The 23,340-nt window shown below is 42.0% G+C and overlaps 1 protein-coding gene across 5 annotated transcripts in view; it reads left to right on the forward strand.

The window, feature by feature from the left end:
• Window positions 1-1,447: 1,447 nt before the first annotated feature.
• melt (ventricular zone expressed PH domain-containing protein melted) overlaps window positions 1,448-23,340 on the forward strand; it is a 196,928-nt gene continuing 175,035 nt past the window's right edge. For 2 of the 5 annotated variants that reach the window (XM_070096606.1, XM_070096426.1), the window contains exons 1-2: window positions 1,492-1,726; window positions 21,686-21,785. In XM_070096606.1, the coding sequence (XP_069952707.1) occupies window positions 21,738-21,785 (48 nt within the window). In that variant the 5' untranslated portion in view covers window positions 1,492-1,726; window positions 21,686-21,737. The other 3 variants (XM_070096513.1, XM_070096479.1, XM_070096544.1) reach the window with 3 other exon arrangements.

The raw sequence follows: 23,340 nt of genomic DNA on the forward strand, positions 1-23,340 counted from the left end.
GCTTTTAACTGAGCTGATTTAGGTAACAGCTCTTAGCTTGTAAATAAAGTTAGGAACCTTAACCTAACCTTGTAAAACCCTGTGGAGAGAGAGAGAGAGAGAGGGGGGGGGGAAGAAGTTTATATCCTTGGGGTGAAATTTGACTCCAAACTGACCATGAAGAACCATGTTGTAAATCTTGCAAACAAGCCAGCAAGGAAGCTTACAGCACTTCAAGGTATCTCACATCAGCTTGACAGTAGGGGTTGCAAGATTCTATATGAGGCAGCACCTTTCAAGGCAGGTGAAATTGCTGACCTAGAAAATGTACAGAGAACCTTCACGGCATACATAACTGCGATAAAACACCTCAGTTGTTGGGAACGCTTGAAGTTCCTCAACCTGTACTCCCTAGAATGCAGGCTGGAGAGATACATGATTATAAACACTTGGAAAATCCTAGAGAGACTAGTACCAAACTTGCAAACGAAAATCAGTCCCTACGAAAGCAAAAGACTCGGCAGACGATGCAACATCCCCCCAATGAAAAGCAGGGGTGTCACTAGCACAATAAGAGACAACACAATAGGTGTCAGGGGCCCAAGACTGTTCAACTGCCTCCCAACATACATAAGTGGGATTACCAATAGACCCCTGGCTGTCTTCAAGTAGGCACTGGACAGGCACCTAAAGTCAGTACCTGACTAGCTGGGCTGTAGTTCGTATGTTGGATTGCGTGCGGCTAGCAGTAACAGCCTGGTTGATCAGGCCTTGGTCCACCATAAGGCCTGGTCACAGACCAGGCCGCGGGAGCTTTGACCCCCGGAACTCTCTCCAGGTATACACCTTGAGTATGCTCCACTTTTTTGGTTTGCCTGCCTCCCCTTCTCATCTGCGAATGCTTGACAGTAGAGAACAGAGCAAGACGTCTCATCTCTCACCTGGACCCATCCTGGGTAGATCTGTCATTTCAGCAGAGCCTTCAACACAGGAGGGATATGGGTGGCCTTACTATTATATACAAAGCCAATATTGTCAAAGTACCACACTTGGAGCCACTCCGAGGACAGCGAGAGGCAAGCTTCTATACCACAAGACGGGCAGAAAACAGCAACTTCACTCTGGCTGTACCCTTCTCCAGAACATCACTTCATCTGAGATCATTTATCCCCAGGATGACTCGAGTATGGAACACAATCGTACAGCATTATGATGTCAACGAGATAAAGTCGGTTGATCAAATGAAAATGCTGGCCCACAGAAGGCTCCAACTTCATCCTGTTCCCTACTTGTGTCTCATAACAATAAAAATGCTTTCAAATAAGCTGATGTAGGTAACAGCTCTTAGCTTATCAATAAAATTACGAATCCTTAACCTGTAAATAGCTTGTCAATAAACCTAACCTTGTCAAACTCTGTGAAAAAAAAAAGAGGGAGGGGGGGGGGGTGGAAGTAAGAAGGAAGGGTTGACACAGCGGATACACTCAACCGCAGGTCACTCAACAGGTGCGGTCCTCAACACCAGTCATATACAACACTCTCTTAACTCTTCTTAACATACCCTATAATACACTCTGTTATCAACTAAACCAAACGCAATTTTTATACCCGGTGTCTGGGTTAATTTTAACTGAGAAATGACTCAATTCAGGTGTTTTACAAGCAGTTAAGAGAGGTGGTCTAGACTCTGATTTGAAGTTTGTTGACAATATGGCAGCAGTGTGCTAGTTTATGTGACATTACTCTTGTTAGTATGAAACACACCCGATATATTACTACTTGTAGCTTGAGATGAAATAATGTGGAGATTAATGAGGCTTGTGTGTGACAATACAGGGTAGGGAGAATATCAAGAGTGAGGTAGGTGGTAGTTTTAGGCTGGTGAAGAACGAGTGGTTGGTTACTTTAAAGTCACTGAACTTATAATTATCTTTTACTAATTATTTGTAACCTGTGAAGCATATCTTTGCTTATGGTGTTCCAGTGTAGAGTATTTAATATGTAGTATATCTGGTTGCCTTTGTTGCTCCCATATTTATGACCATTATAGCATTGTTTTTAATAAGTACAATTATACAAAGTGTAAATTACCTGATAACCCATAAAAGTCAGAGCGACTTATTTCCAATGTAAGTGAAGAGTTCCTGATACAAGAAATTGGACCTATTTTCCCCTTCCTTGGTACAAACCTAATTATCTCCCATTCCCTTGGAAATGGAATAAGATTTGTTTTGTTACAATTTTTAACCCTGGAGGATTAACCACCTAAGATGACCCGAGAAAGTCAGTGTGTCATTGAGGGACTTTTATTTCTATTGTGGTCCTTCAGTCTGGTCCCCCAGGATGCGACCCACACCAGTCGACTAACTACTTGCTAGGTGAACAGGACAGCAGGTGTAAGGAAACACGCCCAATGTTTCCAACTTTGTCAGGGATCAAACCACAGATGCTGTGTGTGAGAGGCGAGTGTTGCCTACCAGGCTTCCACGTGATTATCAATTGTATTTTGGGTTAAGTAGTTAAAGCAGTATTTTGTTTGTTTTTTTAACCTGGAGTGTTAGCCACCCAGGATAACACAACAGAGTCAGTGCATCACTGCAGATTGCCTGATTTCTATTGGGATCATTTAATCCTCTCCCCCGAGGATAACCCCCTCCCAAATCAACTAAAGTACCTACTTACTGCTAGGCTAGCAGGGGCAGCAGGTGTAATGAAACATGCCAAGTGTTTCACCTGTGCTGGGGAGTGATCACTGGTTCCTCAGTGTGTGAGCTAAGAACATGATGCATAGTACTTGTAGAGAGGATTGTAAAGTATGAATCATGAACTTTGTTATCCTAGGTGATGGTTGGCTAGTCTTTATGTATCATGGTTATTTTACTGTAGCTATATATTATTGCTTTCAGTTTGTTTTAAAAAAGTTAGGCTAAGGATAAGGACTATTACTCAGTGAAATGCTGGTATTAGTTTGCAATTTACAATACATGTAACTTGTATACACCACAGAATAAGTATTTTTTGTAGGAATTAGTTATTTTTGGGAGATGCAGGCATACCTCAGTAATACAGTAGATTAGGTTCCAGACCACTGCCAAAAGCAAATATCGCTGGAAAGCAAATCATGGCCTTTTATTCACTTGCCAATGCATATAAAAAATTAGAAACATAATTACATTATATTAAGTACACAGTAGCACTAGACCTTAAAAAAAAAAAAAAAAAAAAAAAAGGAAACATTACAGTTGTACTATATTACTAACCTTAAAATATTTTCATCCTTGCTTATTACCTGGAGTTTACCTGGAGAGAGTTCCGGGGGTCAACGCTCCCGTGGCCCGGTCTGTGACCAGGCCTCCTGGTGGATCAGAGCCTGATCAACCAGGCTGTTGCTGCTGGCTGCACGCAAACCAATGTACGAGCCACAGCCCGGCTGATCAAGAACTGACTTTAGGTACTTGTCCAGTGCCAGCTTGAAGACTGCCAGGGGTCTGTTGGTAATCCCCCTTATGTGTGCTGGGAGGCAGTTGAACAGTCTTGGGCCCCTGACACTTATTGTATGGTCTCTTAACGTACTAGTGACACCCCTGCTTTTCATTGGGGGGATGGTGCATCGTCTGCCAAGTCTTTTGCTTTCGTAGTGAGTGATTTTCGTGTGTAAGTTCGGTACTAGTCCCTCTAGGATTTTCCAGGTGTATATAATCATGTATCTCTCCCTCCTGCGTTCCAGGGAATACAGGTTTAGGAACCTCAAGCGCTCCCAGTAATTGAGGTGTTTTATCTCCGTTATGCGCGCCGTGAAAGTTCTCTGTACAGAGTATTACAACCTAGGATTTCAAATGGCCTGTTATCCCAGGTGTAATGGGAGCAAATAAACACAGTAGAAAAAGTTTAGACTTATATTATCCTTCACCAATTATAACAGCAATATGTACACTATGTACAGTGATAAATATAGTGCACTCCACGGTAAGCAAGGCAGAAATAGAAGCCACAAGATAGCAGACCGTGCTTCAACCAGCTCTAGAGTGGGAATGACAAGGGCAGACAGGAGAGCGGTATCCACATAACCTCTGCGATTGTCAATCCCACCTTCTTATTGGCTAGAACCTGGTCACTAGTTGAACGATGGGGCCCCATCATCAACTCTTAGCAACCTGGTTCGCTGGTTGGGGGAGATAGCCTGTAAATGAGGGTGTGTCCATGCGCCGAATAAAGGTTACGTACTCTTTGCATGCCACACCCCCACCCCCGAGAAGGCTCAGGATTAGGCTGCCACCTCCCAGTGGTAACCGTGCCGCCATGGCACAAAATAATGGGACCGCCTATCCTCTCCACCATCCAACTCTTAGATAGAGCTCAGCTTTCCTAGTGCCTGAAAGCCAAACCCTAAACTCAGAGTGAGACAGCAGTCAGATAAGCCAACATAGGTCCAAGATACAAGCGGACGGTAGCCCGTATCCCCTCACTAAAAAAAAACCCCACATCAGGGGATAAAAAAAAGAGCTTGAAAGGGGGGTTACCACAAATACATCCTAACCTAAATAAAATATTAAACTAGACTCTTGACAAAGAGTCTGCCAACACATTTTCTTTGCCGGCAATATATTTAATAAAAATATTGTAGGGCTGCAGCCTGAGAGTCCAACGCATAAGCCTTGTGTTGTGATTCTTCATGGCTTGGAGATAGACTAACGGGTTGTGATCACTGTAGACTGTGACCACCTGCGATGTTTGGCCCACATAAACATCGAAATGCTCCAAAGCCATTACCAGCGCGAGGGCTTCTTTTTCAATGGTAGAGTAAGCTCTCTGATGTGGCTGGAACTTGGCTGAAAAGTATGCGATTGGCTGCAGCTCCTTGTTCCCGATTTGTAATAGTACCGCCCCAACCCCAGACTCACAAGCATCAACCTGTAATGAAAAAGGTTTGGAGAAGTCTGGAGACAAGAGAATGGGTGCAGAGCACAATAATCTTTTTGCTTTATTAAAAGCAGTGTTACAATCTGACGTCCAATTAAAGGGAACTTTATGACTGGTAAGAGAGGTAAGAGGGGCTACAATATCTGAGAAATTCTTACAGAATCTTCTGTAAAATCCTATCATGCCTAGGAAACGTTGAAGAGATTTCCTATCATGAGGAACTGGATATTCTTTAATCGAAAGAACTTTAGCAAGTTTAGGTGCAACTTTACCACTACCTACTTCATGGCCTAGAAAAGTGACAGTGGCCTGGCCAAAGGAAGATTTAGACAAATTAACTGTTAATTGGGAATTCTTAAAGGTCTCAAACAGAGCTTTAAGTCTAAGTAGGTGTTGATCCCAAGTATCAGACACCACAACAATATCATCTAGGTATGCTGCCGTGCCTTCAAGTCCTTTAATAGCCTGATGGACGAGTTTCTGGAATGAAGAGGGGGAATTTTTCATTCCGAAGGGGGTAACTGTATACTGATAATGACCTCCTGGAATCACGAAGGCAGAGATTTCCTTCGCCTTATCTGTCAAAGGTACCTGATAGTAACCTTTAAGGAGATCTAATTTGGACACAAAAGTAGCCTTACCCACAAAGTCAATTACGTCATCCAGACGAGGAAGAGGGTAAGCATCTGTAATTGTGACCTCGTTCACTTTACGGTAGTCTGTGCACATACGAAACCCTCCATCAGCCTTTTTTACTAGGATGCACGGTGAAGCCCATGGACTAGACGACTCCTCCACTAAACCATGTTCTAACAAGAAGTCTACTTCCTGCTGAAGTAACCTTTGCTTTTCAGGATTAGCTCTGTAGGGGGAGAGTTTAATTGGTTTAGATTTTCCCACATCTACATCATGGTAACCTAACGTACATTTTTTCGGCACATCCGAAAAAATATTAGGATATGACTGTAGAAGCTCAGTTAAATTGGTTGCTTGTATTTCAGATAATCCATCCATTAACGGGCTAGGATCCTTGAGGAGGACAGAATTTGAAAGTTTAGTATTAATTTCAGAGATAGAGTGCAAAGAGTCAGAGTCGTCCTCAGAGGTAGAGGACAGAGTCATTACTGGGACTTTATCTGGTGTATGAAAGGCCTTGATTTGATTTATGTGGTAAGTTTTTGTTTTTGAGGTCTTATCAATGGGAGCTACCACATAATTTAAATCAGATAATCTACTTACTATCTGCATAGGTCCCGTAAATCTAGCTTTCAAGGTGTGGCCAGGTATAGGTTCCTGCACCAACACCTTGTCTCCTGGATGGAAGGAGCGGAATTGTGCACTTCTGTCATACCTCTGTTTCATCTTACTTTGAGCTGTCTTTAGCTTAGCCGTGGCTAACTCACGTGCCACCTGCAACCTTGAAGACGGGTTGTAGAGTGCTGAGCTTACGTCTTCTCCCATCCATCCTTCTTTGAGCACCCGAAGAGGACCTCGTACATTGTGCCCAAAGATCAGCTCAAACGGACTATACCCTGTAGACTCTTGCACCGTCTCTCGTACTGAGAACAGCAACAATGGTAGAGATTCATCCCAATCTGTCGGAAAGTGCATGCAAAAACTTCTCATCATTGTTTTTAATGTTTGGTGGAATCTTTCCAAGGCGCCTTGGGACTGAGGGTGATAGGCAGTGGATAAGTTGTGAATTATCCCTAACCTAGTTAATACTTCCCTAAATGCTTTGGCAGTGAAGTTAGTACCTTGATCACTTTGTATAGTTTTAGGAATGCCAAAACAAGAAATGAATTTTGTTAAAGCTTTGAGAATAGCTTTAGTATTGATACTACGCATTGGGATCGCTTCAGGATATCTGGTTACTTTATCCATAATTGTAAATAAATACTGATTTCCAGACTTTGACTTAGGTAGTGGACCTACACAATCTATAATTAAATCTGCAAAAGGTTCTCCATCAGCAGGTATGGGTTGGAGAGGTGCAGGTTTAATAGAATGTCCAGGTTTTCCAACTTGCTGACATTCTCGGCAACACCTAATATGATTCTTCACATCTTTCTTTAATGTTGGCCAATAAAATTCTTTTGTGATTCTATACAAGGTTTTTGTAATTCCTAAGTGACCTCCTGATGACGTATTATGAGCTATATTTAATATCTGAGGTCTATACTTGGTTGGAACCACTAACCTGTCGTATAATTGCCGGCCCTCTGTCTCCTTACCAGTCTCAGTGCATACCAAATAATCATTTTTAACTTCATACTTGACTGGATGACCCAAAGAGGATTTACCCATGGCTGCCTCAAAAGCGAATTTTAACGAAGGGTCCTTACGTTGTTCCTCCCGGAAGGACAGTCCCTCGGGCATGGAAACAGAGACATCTGGCAATCCTGCAACCTGGGAATAGGAAGGCTTGATCGGGGTCTGTTCACTTGATTTACGAGACTCCGGCCGGTGTGTCTCATAAAACAACGTGGCTATTCCGAGATCGGAGTCGTCCAAGGATAGGTCAACATTCTCCCCAGACAGCCCTTGGGATGTTGCCCGAGTTATGGCCAACACTGGAGAAGCATTAATCATTATAGGTTCAGGACACGAAGTAACAGTAGTAATGTTATTACCCAGTAATAACATGGCATTTTTCATGGGAAATCCTTTTGAGATACCTACAGTCAAGTACCCAGTGTAATATTTGCACTGTACATAAATTTTATGCAAAGGAACAGAATATATAGTTCCTCCATAGGCTTCCAATAAAACTGATGAATTCAAGGAAGTATTCTCTGAAAGGGGTAATATTCCTTCTCTGACAAGTGAGCAATATGCTCCAGTATCTCTAAAGGTATTTACTTTAGTTGGTTCTGAGTTTTCCTGAAGGGAAATAAGACTTTCGCAATAATAAGGGGCCATACCTTTTTCTACTTCTCTAGGGGACATGTTACTAGGGATATTAGAGATTTTCCCGATGGGTTGAGGTTTTTGGGGGCAGTTGGAACTGATATGACCTACTTTATTACACCTGAAGCAGACGACAGGCTTGCCCTTTACTCCCTGATGACGTTGCAAGTGGTGTCGTTCTGGCTGGTGCCTCTCTGGATATTGTTGTCGAGATGCTCCATAAGTAGTTTGCCTCTCCGCAGGGGGACCATATGTTGAGAAGCGTGGCTCACCAGGTGACTTGGTTGGATGTCGTAGACGCTCTCCCTCCGGCTGGCACTTCATTCTCCAATGTTGTCGATCTCTGCTCACGCCAGACTGTTGAAAAGAGAGACGGGACCGCTCGGACAAGGAGCGGTTCGTTTCGAAGGTATCAGCCAACCTGGCCGCCTCCAATGCAGTGGTTAAGTCACGATCCTGCAGAAAGACACGAACCTCTGGTCCCACAGACTCCAGCAGGTTATCAATCAGAATAAGCTGCACCAGCTCCTCAAAGTTAGAGACACCACTCGCTTTATACCAGCTGGTAAAAGCTTTGGTTTGCTGTCTCACAAAGTCCACCAGGGATTGACCAAGCTGCCGCCTGTTCAATTTGAAGGTCTTACGATATTTAGCTGGGATACATGTATATGCTCCCAACACTGTGGTCTTCACTACTTGATAATCAGAGAATTCAGCGTCAGTTAATACCGACGTAAATTCCTGTGCCTTACCCAATAATGCTGTATGAACCAACGCTGCCCAGTGCTGTTCCGGCCACCTCAAGGCTCGAGCCTGATTTTCGAAGCTTTCGAAAAATTGCTCTGGTTCGGCCTCATTGAAGCGGGGAACAAGCTGTACTGCTTTTTGTAAACTGAAATCGTTTACAGAATGCGAAAACTGCCTCCTTTCTCTTTCCCTATCAAATTCTTCCCTTGCGAATGCTCTCTGTTCCCTAGTTTGCTCAAGATTGATTTTTGCCAGCTGAAGTGCCAACGACGCTGATTCACCCTGAGACAACCCAGCTGCACTATACTGACCATTTTGCTCCGTAGGTGTATCATCTTCCTCCTGCGAGAACATAGTAGTTTTTGCCCTAGCTCCCGTAGAGGGAGGAGTCTGATGTGCCATCTCTTCTTCAATAAGTATGTCAGCAATAAGTGAACGCAGTTGCGCAGCTGTAAGAGTGCGTTTATAGGGAATGCCAATGGAACGAGCAATTTGCCAACAACGCTGTAGGGACAATTTAGGTAGGTTATGCAAAGTATATGCCGACACCAGGCGTCTGACTCGTCTAGGTGGCATAAGTTATTCGCTATGCACAGTACGAATACCCCAACGTAACACGTTAATTTGCAGAACACGCTTAGCTATGCACAGTACGATTGCAGAATACGCATACAAGCAAAGCCGACTGCACACAAGACTGACCGTAGCGAAGCGAGCACACTGAACAAGCTAGTAGCGAGCTGCTGAACGATCACACAATAGCAAGGCTGATAATAAGCAAATGACACGCAAAATTTGTAAAGCGAAGCGAAACAGCAAGCTACACAATGTTCCTGCTACAAGCTTCACCCTAAGCTCAACCGTTTCTCTAAGTCCAGCTCTCGGACAGGCTACCCATATTACAACCTAGGATTTCAAATGGCCTGTTATCCCAGGTGTAATGGGAGCAAATAAACACAGTAGAAAAAGTTTAGACTTATATTATCCTTCACCAATTATAACAGCAATATGTACACTATGTACAGTGATAAATATAGTGCACTCCACGGTAAGCAAGGCAGAAATAGAAGCCACAAGATAGCAGACCGTGCTTCAACCAGCTCTAGAGTGGGAATGACAAGGGCAGACAGGAGAGCGGTATCCACATAACCTCTGCGATTGTCAATCCCACCTTCTTATTGGCTAGAACCTGGTCACTAGTTGAACGATGGGGCCCCATCATCAACTCTTAGCAACCTGGTTCGCTGGTTGGGGGAGATAGCCTGTAAATGAGGGTGTGTCCATGCGCCGAATAAAGGTTACGTACTCTTTGCATGCCACACTGAGAAGACACTGTCATGCAGATTCGGGTGTCATCTGCAAAGAAAGACACGGTGCTGTGGCTGACATCCTTGTCTATGTCGGATATGAGGATGAGGAACAAGATGGGAGCGAGTACTGTGCCTTGTGGAACAGAGCTTTTCACCGTAGCTGCCTCGGACTTTACTCTGTTGACGACTACTCTCTGTGTTCTGTTAGTGAGGAAATTATAGATCCATCGACCGACTTTTCCTGTTATTCCTTTAGCACGCATTTTGTGCGCTATTACGCCATGGTCACACTTGTCGAAGGCTTTTGCAAAGTCTGTATATATTACATCTGCATTCTTTTTGTCTTCTAGTGCATTTAGGACCTTGTCGTAGTGATCCAATAGTTGAGACAGACAGGAGCGACCTGTTCTAAACCCATGTTGCCCTGGGTTGTGTAACTGATGGGTTTCTAGATGGGTGGTGATCTTGCTTCTTAGGACCCTTTCAAAGATTTTTATGATATGGGATGTTAGTGCTATTGGTCTGTAGTTCTTTGCTGTTGCTTTACTGCCCCCTTTGTGGAGTGGGGCTATGTCTGTTGTTTTTAGTAACTGAGGGACGACCCCTGTGTCCATGCTCCCTCTCCATAGGATGGAAAAGGCTCGTGATAGGGGCTTCTTGCAGTTCTTGATGAACACAGAGTTCCATGAGTCTGGCCCTGGGGCAGAGTGCATGGGCATGTCATTTATCGCCTGTTCGAAGTCATTTGGCGTCAGGATAACATCGGATAGGCTTGTGTTAATCAAATTTTGTGGCTCTCTCATAAAAAATTCATTTTGATCTTCGACTCTCAGTCTGGTTAGCGGCTTGCTAAAAACTGAGTCATATTGGGACTTGAGTAGCTCACTCATTTCCTTGCTGTCATCTGTGTAGGACCCATCTTGTTTAAGTAGGGGCCCAATACTGGACGTTGTTCTCGATTTTCATTTGGCATAGGAGAAGAAATACTTTGGGTTTCTTTCGATTTCATTTATGGCTTTTAGTTCTTCCCGCGATTCCTGACTCCTAAAGGATTCTTTTAGCTTAAGTTCGATACTTGCTATTTCTCTGACCAGTGTCTCCCTACGCATTTCAGATATATTGACCTCTTTTAGCCGCTCCGTTATTCTTTTCCGTTGCCTGTAAAGGGAGCGCCTGTCTCTTTCTATTTTACATCTACTCCTCCTTTTTCTTAGAGGAATAAGCCTTGTGCATACATCGAGTGCCACCAAGTTAATCTGTTCTAGGCATAAGTTGGGGTCTGTGTTGCTTAGTATATCTTCCCAGCTTATATCGGTTAGGACTTGGTTTACTTGGTGCCACTTTATGTTTTTGTTATTGAAGTTGAATTTGGTGAATGCTCCCTCGTGACTAGTCTCATTATGTCGGTCTGGGGCTCCACGCATACATGTCTGAACCTTAATTATGTTGTAATCTGAGTATATTGTTTTTGATATGGTGACATTTCTTATCAGATCATCATTGTTAGTGAAGATGAGGTCTAGTGTATTCTCCAGTCTAGTAGGCTCTATTATTTGCTGGTTTAAATTGAATTTTGTGCAGAGATTTAAAAGCTCGTGTGAGTGTGAGTTTTCATCAGAGCTGCCTCCTGGTGTTATTACTGCAACAATATTATTTGCTATATTCCTCCATTTTAAGTGCCTTAAGTTGAAATCCCCCAGGAGCAAGATGTTGGGTGCAGGAGCTGGAAGATTTTCCAGACAGTGGTCAATTTTTAACAGCTGTTCCTGGAATTGCTGGGATGTTGCATCCGGAGGCTTGTAGACTACCACAATGACTAGGTTTTGGTTCTCGACCTTTACTGCTAAAACTTCCACTACATCATTTGAGGCATTAAGCAGTTCTGTGCAAACAAGTGACTCTGCAATGTACAGGCCAGCCCCCCCCCCTTTTGCCTGTTCACTCTGTCACATCTGTATAGGTTGTAACCTGGGATCCATATTTCGTTGTCCAAGTGATCCTTTATGTGGGTCTCAGTGAAAGCCGCGAACATTGCCTTTGCCTCTGCAAGCAGCCCACGGATGAAAGGTATTTTGTTGTTTGTTGCTGGCTTTAGACCCTGTATATTTGCAAAGAAGAATGTTATCGGACTGGTGGTATTGTTGGTACTGGGGGGGATTTTTTTTCCGGCATTAGTATCTGTATCTGTTGGTTTGGAGTGGAGGCCATCGACTGTGGTTCCACTCCAGGAATGACTGGATTTGGTGTACGATTTCTGCCATTTCCTGCCAGTTTTTTTTCCTTCCTGGCACCAAAAAACCTCTCCCTCTTGAGTGGCTGTGGCTACCCAGGTTTTCCCATGGCCTGGATGTTTTGTATCTTTTTGTCCCCTTTAGATGATGTGCCTGGCAATTTAAGTTATAGCACAGTCTTTCCTGTGCTGAAGAGGTACACAGTTCAGGGTGAAAAAGCTTACAGGAAGGGAGTTTGCATTTTCCTGTTGTCATATGGGCATGGCATTTTCTAGGGTGGTCATAGTTGCACGTCCCATCTGTTTTTCCAGATTTCCCATGCCAGCAGATACCAAGTGCATAGTATGTGCACAGGCTTGGTTTCCGTTTGCCTTGGGTTTCTGTGACTGTATTCCCTGTTGGTGCATGTTTCCCTGTCTTATTCCTATCCTCTCGAGCACCAACAATGGAGCTCCCACCAGTTGTTTTTGGTAATATATCCTCACTATAGCTAGTGGAATCCTCTTGTTTGCTATTTCCTGTGGTATTTCTAGTTTGCAATATTGGTTTTATCTTATCTTTGACTACACTTGTTTCCCTACTATGGCTCCTGTCCCCTATGAGGTCATTTATATGTATTCCTTCCTGCGTATAATTCCCGACTACCTGGACAAAATCTCCAGCTTCACTATTACTGTCTCCCAGGACAGCATCTCCAGCTTCACCATTACTGTCTCCCAGGACAGCACCTCCAGCTTCACCATTACTGTCTCCCAGGACAGCACCTCCAGCTTCACCATTACTGTCTCCCAGGACAGCACCTCCAGCTTCACCATTACTGTCTCCCAGAACAGCACTATCAGCCCCACATTTACTGACTACCAGGACATCACCTCCAGCCTTACAGTTTCTGACTACATGACCAATATCAAGGGCAGTACCATTCAGCCCAGACTTTTTATGTTCCCATCTGTTGTAGAAAGCTTCCAGGTTTTCTATGAAAGCAGCTTTGATGTTGTCCTCTTTTAATACCCTTGTGATTTTAGTCCACAGATTTTCCTCATTTGTGCATACCCAAAAACACTTCCCTGTTTTAACACTGCTTGTAGCTAGTTCTTGGATATCTGCACAAGGGGCGTGACACCAATTTCCACAAAAATGACAATTTACCCATGTGGAAGCCCGTTTGTTTGACTGACCACAGACTACACACAGCTTCATAATGATTTGAATGGTTGATTTACTCCAATTCTACTAGCAACCTCTTGAATATTCTATTAATAACCTCCTTAAATGAAGCTCTAGCTATTTGTATTTCTGTTTCTAACTGTTTTTGTATATTGGACAGCTTACTGTGCACATTCCTGATTTATATTTAATGTTTGTGTTTGGGATATTGGCAGTTTGGAGGGATATGTTGTGTATCTCTATACGTATATGCTTCTAAACTGTTGTATTCTGAGCACCTCTGCAAAAGCAGTGATAATGTGTGAGTGTGGTGAAAGTGTTGAATGATGATGAAAGTATTTTCTTTTTGGGGATTTTCTTTCTTTTTTTTTTTTTTGGGTCACCCTGCCTCGGTGGGAGACGGCCGACTTGTTGAAAAAAAAAAAAAGAAAAGTTTGTGTTTATAAGGGCGCCTACAACCCCATCCGTTTACAGTCTGCTTTATTGTCCAACGAAACCGTTTGAAACCAGTCAAGGGTTCGGACCAGTCAAGGGTTCGGACCAGTCAAGGGTTCGGACCAGTCAAGGGTTCGGACCAGACAAGGGTTCGGACCAGTCGATCTGATCTGATCAGTGGGTCACTTATTTAAAACATACTGGTCGGTGATTTGAGCTAACACGTGAAGGATCTACTGGAAATTATCTACCCGAGTAATATGTGATTTGATTGATACAAAAGTATAACTTGCGTGTTGAAGAAACCTGTGACTGCTGGCAACTCCTACAATGACGAACGGTCGACCTCAACCCTTGTTTATCAATCGCTGTATCTAGCTTTTCTATTTTTTTTTTTCCGTCTCCACCACAATAAATGCTATATTATCACTATAGTTGACTGGTGCAAATTTTGGAGGAAGGACGCTTTTTCTGTAGTAATAATTGCTTCTCGTTGTGTATATTGCGAGCGCTGGTAACTACAGGTTATATGAAATTCACAGTAACGTTTGGTATTTCAAGAAAAAAGAAACTAATGAAAGTCACTCCAATCCACTAAGTACCATTATAATACTGGGTAGTTGCTACTACAACACTGTATTCTGCTATTCACTGGTATCACTAGATTATATGCGAGTACACTAGCAAGCCAGGAAGATTATTAAAAACAGCTGACCTGTGGTAAGATTCTGGCGACTTCTGGCACCTGCCTCTATAGGCTTATCACTTCATTTACAAATTCACCTGTTTTCAAATGACACTTTAGCCTTTATCATCAATATACAGTGGACCCCCGCATAATGATTACCTCCGAATGCGACCAATTATGTAAGTGTATTTATGTAAGTGCGTTTGTACGTGTATGTTTGGGGGTCTGAAATGGACTAATCTACTTCACAACATTTCTTATGGGAACAAATTCGGTCAGTACTGGCACCTGAACATACTTCTGGAGTGAAAAAATATCGTTAACCGGGGGTCCACTGTACTAGGGAGCCACTGTAGTATACACTATACACTATGTATACTCAATGTTATCAGGGAGACTTTCTTTCCTCTGACACGAAAAGTTCAATTATTATTATTTTTTTCACACGGGACTCAGGCCTGATTCCCCTCTGGCAGTAAACTCTGCTAGGTAGTGCACACTAATTCTCCTTTTTTGACTCGGTATATAATGTTTTCCGTCCAAGATTGGTTCCAGGCGCTAGAGGGATGTATCGTATAGGATTGATGACGCAAATTAAAGTTCTAGCACGTAAGAGCGACCGTGAAAACACGAGAAAACCCGGAGCACAACGAGGCACGCTGACACGCTTGACGGTTTAATCTTCTATCCAGACCACTAAAACTTTCTCCATATTGGCAGTAAGACAATGTCCCTTTCTTATCAGTTTCATGTTCACTGGAATAGCACTTTAAATTTCTTTCCAGAACTTTTCCTGAATTCTCTACAGTGCTAACCATTTGGTGAGCCAGTCAGCTGATGTGTGAGTCACAGCAGAAAACTAGCAAAAATTAATATACAGTGGACCCCCGAGTTTCATGTGCCTTGCGCTTCATGAATTTCGAGTTTTGGCAACTTTTTTCATCCAAATAAAGACTTGCAGTTCACAATTTGCCTCGTGATTCGTCCGTCACATGGAATGTGGCCGGGAGTGGCCAGGCATACACAAAGGCTCCCACACAACATTCAGAGTGTCAGTGTGGCATTGTTTCTGCACGAGTGACCTTCATTCCTTGCGTTCATACGATATATTTCATAATAATCCATTGTTTTTGGTGCTTGAAACTGCTAAATAAGCCACCATGGGCCCAAAGAGAGATTCTAGTGCCAGCCCTTTTGTAAAGGAGGTGAGAAACATGATAGAATTAAAGAAATCATTGCAAAATATGAAAGTGGAGTGCGTGTGGCCGAGCTCAGCAGGATATATGGAAAACCCCACTCCGCGATCAGTTCCATCGTGTCTAAGAAAAAGGAAATCAAGGAAGTTGTTGCGAAAGGGGGTAGATATGCTCACCAAAAAGAGATCGTAAATACTCGAAGTTGTTGAGAATTTGTTAATGTGAATCAACCAAAAACAGTTAATAGGAGATAGTGTTATGCAGTCGATAATTTGTGAAAAGGCAAGGCAGTTGCATACCGATCTCGTAAAGAAAATGCCTGGAACGAGTATTGATGTTAGTGAATTTAAGGCCAGCAAAGGCCGGTTTGAGAGACTTAAGAAGTGTAGTCACATACAGTGTGGTAAGGCATGGCGAGGCTGCCAGTTCTGACAAATATGCAGCTGAAAAATTCATGCAGGAATTCAAGGACTATGTAGAAGCTGAAGGATTCGTCCCCCAACAAGTGTTCAGTTGTGATGAAACAGGCCTTTTTTGGAAGAAAATGCCAAAGAGGACCTACATCACACAGGAGGAAATGGCACTCCCAGGACACAAGCCTATGAAAGACAGGCTAACTCTCCTGTTCTGTGGTAATGCTAGTGGGGATTTCAAAGTGAAGCCTTTACTGGTGTATCACTGAAAATCCCAGTGTTCAAGAAAGTGTCACCAAGAGTAAATTGTATGTGATGTGGAAAGCTAACAGTGAGGCAAGGGTCACGAGGGAAATTTTCCTCGATTGGTTCAATGAAGTGTTTGGTCCGAGTGTGAAGAAATACCTCCTGGAAAAAAAATTGCCACACGAGTGACTCCTGGTAATGGACAATGCTCCTGCTCATCCTCCAGACTTGGATGACCAAATGGTGGAGGAGTTTAGTTTCATTACAGTGAAGTTCTTCCCCTCAAATACCACTCCTCTCATCCAGCCCGTGGACCAGCAGATCATTTCAAACTTCAAAAAACTGTACACCAAAGCAGTGTCTCAAAGGTGCTTTGATGTGACCTCACACTCAATTGACCCTAAGAGAGTTCTGGAAAGATCACCTCAATATCCTCCATTGCTAGGCCTTGTAAATAAGGCTTGACAGGGAGTGACTTCCAGGACGATGAACTCTGCTTGGAGAAAATTGTGGCCAGATTGTGTCCTCAGCAAAGATTTTGAAGGGTTTGAGGCCGACCCTGACAACCCTATGCCAGTTGTGCAATCTATTGTGGCATTGGGGTTGGAAGAGTTGGTGGAGGACCACAGTCAAGAGCTAACCACTGAAGAGCTGCAAGACCTTCATCTGCAACAGCAACAGAGCACAGCTCAGGAAATTGCTTCAGAGGAGGAGGAAGAGAGATGGAAGAAGGTGCCTTCTTCAAAACTTAAGGACATTGTTCAAAGTGAAGTGTTGTGCAAACGTTTATGGAGGAACATCACCCTGACAAAGCTGTTGCAAGCTGTGTTGGCAACATGTACAATGACAATGTCTTGTCCCATTTGAGGCAAATTTTAAAGAAATGCCAGAAACAGGTCTCTCTGGAACAATTTTTTGAGTGACAGGGGTCCAGTGACTCAAGCTGGGCCTAGTGGCATTAAAAAACAAAGAAGGGAAGTAACCCTGGGTAAGAACTTGGTACTTAGTCTTTATGGAAGGGGATTCCCCTTCCAAACAATAGTGTTACTTCTCCATCCTCCATGGTTTCAACATTTGTGAATTCCGACTTTCGGCAGACTCTCTGGAACGGATTAATCGCGAAACTCTGGGGTCCACTGTGATTAAAGAGTGCCATATCAGCAAAATGTAAAGCTAGTGCTGTATTTGGGTATGCCTGCATTAGCAAAAATAGCACACTTCTTTAGTGTATGAAGCATGTCTTTATCAAGAAATTCTTAGTAGTGAGCTGCGTGATGCTCCTGGCAGACTGTAAACAGACTTGCACAACAGTTGATAGTGAAGTTGATTATTATAAGTTTGGTGGGTTTTGTTAGATTAGGTTGCACAGTAAAAAAAAATCTACTGTAAACTGGTTTAATATCGTGAAATTCAGATCATAATTACTGACTGAAATTGCTGAGAGGCGATATTTTACTGTTACCAAAAAAATTTTGGGACTGGAATGAATGACACTTGCAAATATTTTCTCATGTGCCAGTGGGTTAAATATCAGTAATTTTTACCATTGTATGATGTAATACTGTATAACCTTGTACTTAATGCAAACATTGTAGAAGATTTACACTGCAATCTGTAAAAGAAAATCTATAAATTAACTTGAATTTTTTTTTTTTTTTTATACAGTTCATCAGCTTGACTGATGTAAGAGACAGGCCGTGATTAGTGGATGGAGGATTGAGCTTCTGTTACTCCTTGTGTTAAATTATCCATTCAGGTTTAGCACTTCATGAAATACAATATTTTTTTTTAACCAAGTATATTCTGGAATTTGATCATAAGAAAATCTTTTGAAATCACAGAAGCACTTGTTGATTATAAAGTAATGTACTTTATGGCAGTATTCCACTAATTTGTGCTGTATGAAAGTATACACATAAAGAATGTAAGAATGGCTTTTGCAGTCTTGAGTATTAGTTTTGCTGTTTATTTAGGTATCTATATATACCAAGGAATTTGTATAAAAACAAAACTTGAGAGGAAGCTTATGCCACAAACTTAGTTTCCTAAGTTCAGCTTATTTGTGAATTGTTCAAGGAATGGTATTGTCTTTTATGCTTTATATACAGAGGGATTGCAGTACATATAAATAATTTTATTTTGAACTGGATAATTCATAGTTATTATAGATATAATAACTATAATTCATATAGTTATTATAGATACAACAATGCAAAAATGACACAGTTCAACAAATTTAAATTAAAACTTTAAATGGTATGGTAAGGTCTCACTATCTGGTCTGTATTAAATACTACACTTTCATAATGCTTGGCTCTTGTCTAGCATAATCGACATGTGATAGTGCAGCAGACAAGTGAGCAAGTAGCTGCAGTTACACATGCAACAAGAAGCATTCTTGAGCTTCCTCAGCACTCAGGCTTTGGCCCAAAGCTGGTGTGTGACTCCAAAAAGATCCTGTAGTGCTTGTTGCCTTTACACATCCTGACATTGTCTGCTGCTATGTAGCTGCCACACTCTTCGAGCCCAGTGGAACGGGGTTTGTGGCAGCCCGAGGTGCCTACCTTTTCCCTCCGAGCCCTGTGAGGGCAGAGAATGGGGCTAGGCCTGGAGACAGCTGGTCCCAGCAGATGAGGTACTTGTATCTCCTCTCGTGGCAGATATATGTCTCGGACACTCCCGCGATAGGGAGCCAAGGCTGGGTCGCCAACTGGCAGAGACCCAGGCCAGCAGTACCGGCAAATCAAGAAGAAAGAAGAATCTACATACTCCAACTGAACCTAACCTAATCCAGGCTAACCTAGCTTAACCTTAAAGACCCTTTACTATATGGGTTAATGATTGCATGCAGTCGCTGTTGTTAATGATTGCAGCCTTTGCTATATCAATTTTTTGAGCTTGTGTGGTTTAGGTTTTATTTGGTTAAGTAGTAATAATTTCGCTTAATTCATTACTATACTATAGGGCTAAATACAACTTTAGTATATACCAATCTGTACTTATTGTAAAGCCCATATTATGCAGAGAATTTTAGTATGTCCTAAGCAAATAAGCTCCTTTTGGCAATAGGTATTTTTTACCAACCAATTGTTAAGCTTTCACTTATTTTCTTCATTAATCGACTTGCAAAAATGCTTTTTCAAGGATGGACCTGGGTTTTGCATGGCAGACAAAAGAATAAGCTAGAATTAGTGATAACCCAAATTAAAATTAGCTAAACAGAATCTTTCCTTGCAAGGGTACATAATTAACATCACTTCTAGAAGAGCAGTGAACATAATTTTGTCTTGAATCCCAAGTTTGCATTAAGGAAGCCTGGCATTAGGCTGGGCTTACAAGTTGAAAACTTCAGGAAATCAGTTCAGGGCATGTACTGTATACTGTACAGTGTATATAATTTTTTTTATTAACACATCGACTTTTCCCACCAAGGTGGGGTGGCCTGAAAAAGAAAAACTTTTACTATCATTCACTCCACCACTGTCTTGCCAGAGGTGCACTTACACTAGTTATAAAACTGCAACATTAACACCCCTCCTTCAGAGTGCAGGCATTGTACTTCCCATCTCCAGGACTCAAGTCTGGCCTGCTGGTTTCCCTGAATCCCTTCATAAATATTACCCTGTTCACATTCCAACAGCACATCAAGTCCTAAAAACCATCTCCATTCGCTCCTATCTAACACTCTCGCGTATGCTTGTTGGAAGTCCAAGCCTCTCGCACACAAAACCACCTTTATCCCCCTCCCTCCAACCTTTCCTAGGCCAACCTCTACCCCGCCTTCCCTCCACTACAGATTTATACTCTTGAAGTCATTCTGTTTTGTTCCAGCTTCTCTTCATGTCCAAACCACCTCAACAACCCCTCCCCAGCCCACTGGATAATAGTTTTGGTAATCCTGCACCTCCTCCTAATTTCCAGACTATGAATTCTTTGCATTATATTCACACCACCCATTGCCCTCAGACGCAACATCTCCACTGCCTCCAGTCTTCTCCTGGTTGCAACATTCGCCACCCATGCTTTGCACCCATGTAAGAGCGTTGGTATAACTATATTCTCATACATTTCCTTTATTGCTTCCATGGACAAAGTTCTTTGTCTCCACAGGCTCCTTGGTGCACCACTCGCTTTTTTCACCTCGTCAGTGTAAAATAAATCCAGTAATGGGCAGGGGCATTATGGGCACAATACGTAAACACTGTATCAACATCTGAGGAAACTCATTCAGCACCTCCAAGTGCCAAATCAACCAAGCTGTAATGGATATGTGGTCCAGCAGGCTTTTTTAGTGCCATCAGTCCATATGATAGACATCTACTTTATCCTGAAGGAAGTTTTTTGATGCTGGTTTGGAGCTCTTGAACTAAGGAATTGAACCTTCCCGTCCTTTCCCTGGACTGAACCTGATGTTTCCCATTCCTCCAAGCAATGTGTTCAGTGAATGTAATTAGTACATTACTATTGCTATTTATGGCTTTATTATTTTTAATTTATTGCAGTTGTGGACATTGGCAGTACATAATTTTCCTGTTTAAAAAAAAATTAGCATTTTCATGTTAAGTCATTCTTTTAACCTTATGTTAATGTAGTTAAATACAGTGGACCCCCGGTTAACGAACTTTTTTCATTCCAGTAGTATGTTCAGGTGCCAGTACTGACCGAATTTTTTCCCATAAGGAATATTGTGAAGTAGATTAGTCAATTTCAGACCCCCAAACATACACGTACAAACGCACTTACATAAATACACTTACATAATTGGTCGCATTTGGAGGTGATCGTTATGCGGGGGTCCACTGTACTAGTACCATCCAACTTATGACCAAGCTTGGTTCTGACCAACTGGTCGTAAGTCAAAATGGATGCAAGTCAAACCTTAGAACTGACATACTGGGTAGGGCATAATGTCAAACCTTTCCTATATAAAATACCTACATAGTATCGTATGTTACTTTTTAATAAATATTTTACTACTGTATATAAACACAGTTATTGTAATGATTTTATTTTATTTTTATTTTTGTATTTCATTTTGTACTTTTACTTTTTTATGCTTTTAGTACTGCAGTATGCATTGGCCTGCCCAGCCCTGCTGCCAGGCGTACAGTTGTAAGTACGAGTGGTCGTATGCCGAGCAGGTCGTAAGTCGGATGGTACTAGTATTGCAAAAAATTATTTTGCTTAAGAACTGTATTTCTCTCCTTTGAAAGTTACATCTAGTTTGCCAGGCAACATGCAGAGCTTTCTGTAGGAATTGAGTAACTAAGGTAATATATTTTCAAAAATTTATTTTTGGACAAAGGCACAAATATGCAGAACAAGACTTGTTCTGTGGATTTGTCATAAGTAAGATAATAGATATTAGGTTTTTGTGCTGGTAACATTATTGGCTATTAATTTTAATTTTTTTCTAATTGTTAGTTTACTGATATTTTTGCAGATAAATGTGCAATGTACAAAGCTAACAGTTGACATGCAGTTAATGTGTCAAAATGCACGAACTCTTCACACAAGTCCTCTCGCACAAGGATCTCTCAAAAGTAAGTTAAATTTCTTTTCCTGTTTTGTTTATAGGAAAGGGCTGCACGACCGTTGTCGGTTTAGCTCTTTATTTGATTATAATAATAATAGGAAAGGAAAACTCGTGCAGATGTAATATTTTATTTTAAATTACCTCCATTTATAAACATAAGAGCATGTACTCTTATTTTATCTAATCACATGGGGCCATTTCACAGAAAAGCGAGGCGACTCAAAGAAAAAAATGTTATCACTTGCTTCCAGGCTGTTTTTGCTTTGAAAAGTGCTTGGACATCATGATCCTGTGACCCACTGAACCCCAGTGCTGGTATAATAATTACTTCCTCAAAATTCTGGTTTGACTTGCTTGTTTCCCTCTAGTGATATTACCAAACACGAATAGCATGTAAAATCCCTCTCTCAAAAAAAAAACAAAAAAAAAATTGCCTCCTTCTCCCTTCAAGGAAGGTCCCTTGCCATAGTGAAGTGGCTCTTGATTCAAGGAATTGGAGAGATTTACCTTTTTTGTGAAGTCCAGTTCTAGTTCTAACATAGTCTCCATCAGTAGTGCTGTAGTCATTGTCATTTCACAATATGGGTCATCCTAGGGTGTCAGGTGACCCTCCTGTGAGACATTGGGTGACTATTCTTTTTGTATCAAAGAATTTGGAATTTATCACCTGTGACCATACATCATGTTTTAATGTTCTAGAATCATCTGTAAAAAGTGACATGGGTTGTTTTGTTAGTGTTTTTATGTCTCGGGGATTTTGAAATTAATGTTTAATGATATATGTACAGTGCTATTCATGACATTATACCACCCCTCCCCCACACATGTACCAAAACAAACACATACCATGAAAGATTATAATATATATATTTGCACACTTATTGAGGTTTTAATACTTGGTTCTGCATCCTTTACGCTTAATCACACCCCTCAGCCATGTAGGAAGACTCTCTCACAAATTCTTGAGGGTTTGTGGAGGTATATTATTCCATGCCTCGTGTAGAACAGCTTCCAGCCATGGGATGGAACTGATATCCTTGCCCAGTAAACCTAGTTTCACTATTGACCAGAGGTTCTCGATAGTGTTTAAGTCTGGGGAATTGCCTGGCGAGGTATTAAAGAACCTCACTTCACAGTCCTTAAGCCACTGAACTACAGATTTGATGGTATGAAAGAGTGCACCATCCTCCATAAAAACCGTAGCCCTACACTTTTCAAACGCCTCAGGTAAATTGTCACACAATAACTCCAGGTAATTATACTGGTTCATATACTGGCTTTTGGGAAGCACAATGAGTTCACCAAAACACTGAGCACTGAAACACACCCAAACCATGAGCGAGTCTGAGTGTTTGGTGATCCCACAGGACTAGCAGGCCACTACCTCTGGGCCGGTACACACGTCCCCCATGGTTACAGGTGACAGTGAAGGTTGCTTCATCATTCCAAAGTACTTCAGACCACTGTCCCGCCTACGTTTCTTCTGTGGCTTGGAGAGGATCAGTGTCTTAACCTGGCAGTGACTACTGTAGCCCAGTTCTGACACACTTTTGTTAAGTTCT

This window comes from Cherax quadricarinatus, chromosome 1, assembly GCF_038502225.1.
Source record: "Cherax quadricarinatus isolate ZL_2023a chromosome 1, ASM3850222v1, whole genome shotgun sequence".
NCBI classification, from domain to species: Eukaryota; Metazoa; Arthropoda; class Malacostraca; order Decapoda; family Parastacidae; genus Cherax; species Cherax quadricarinatus.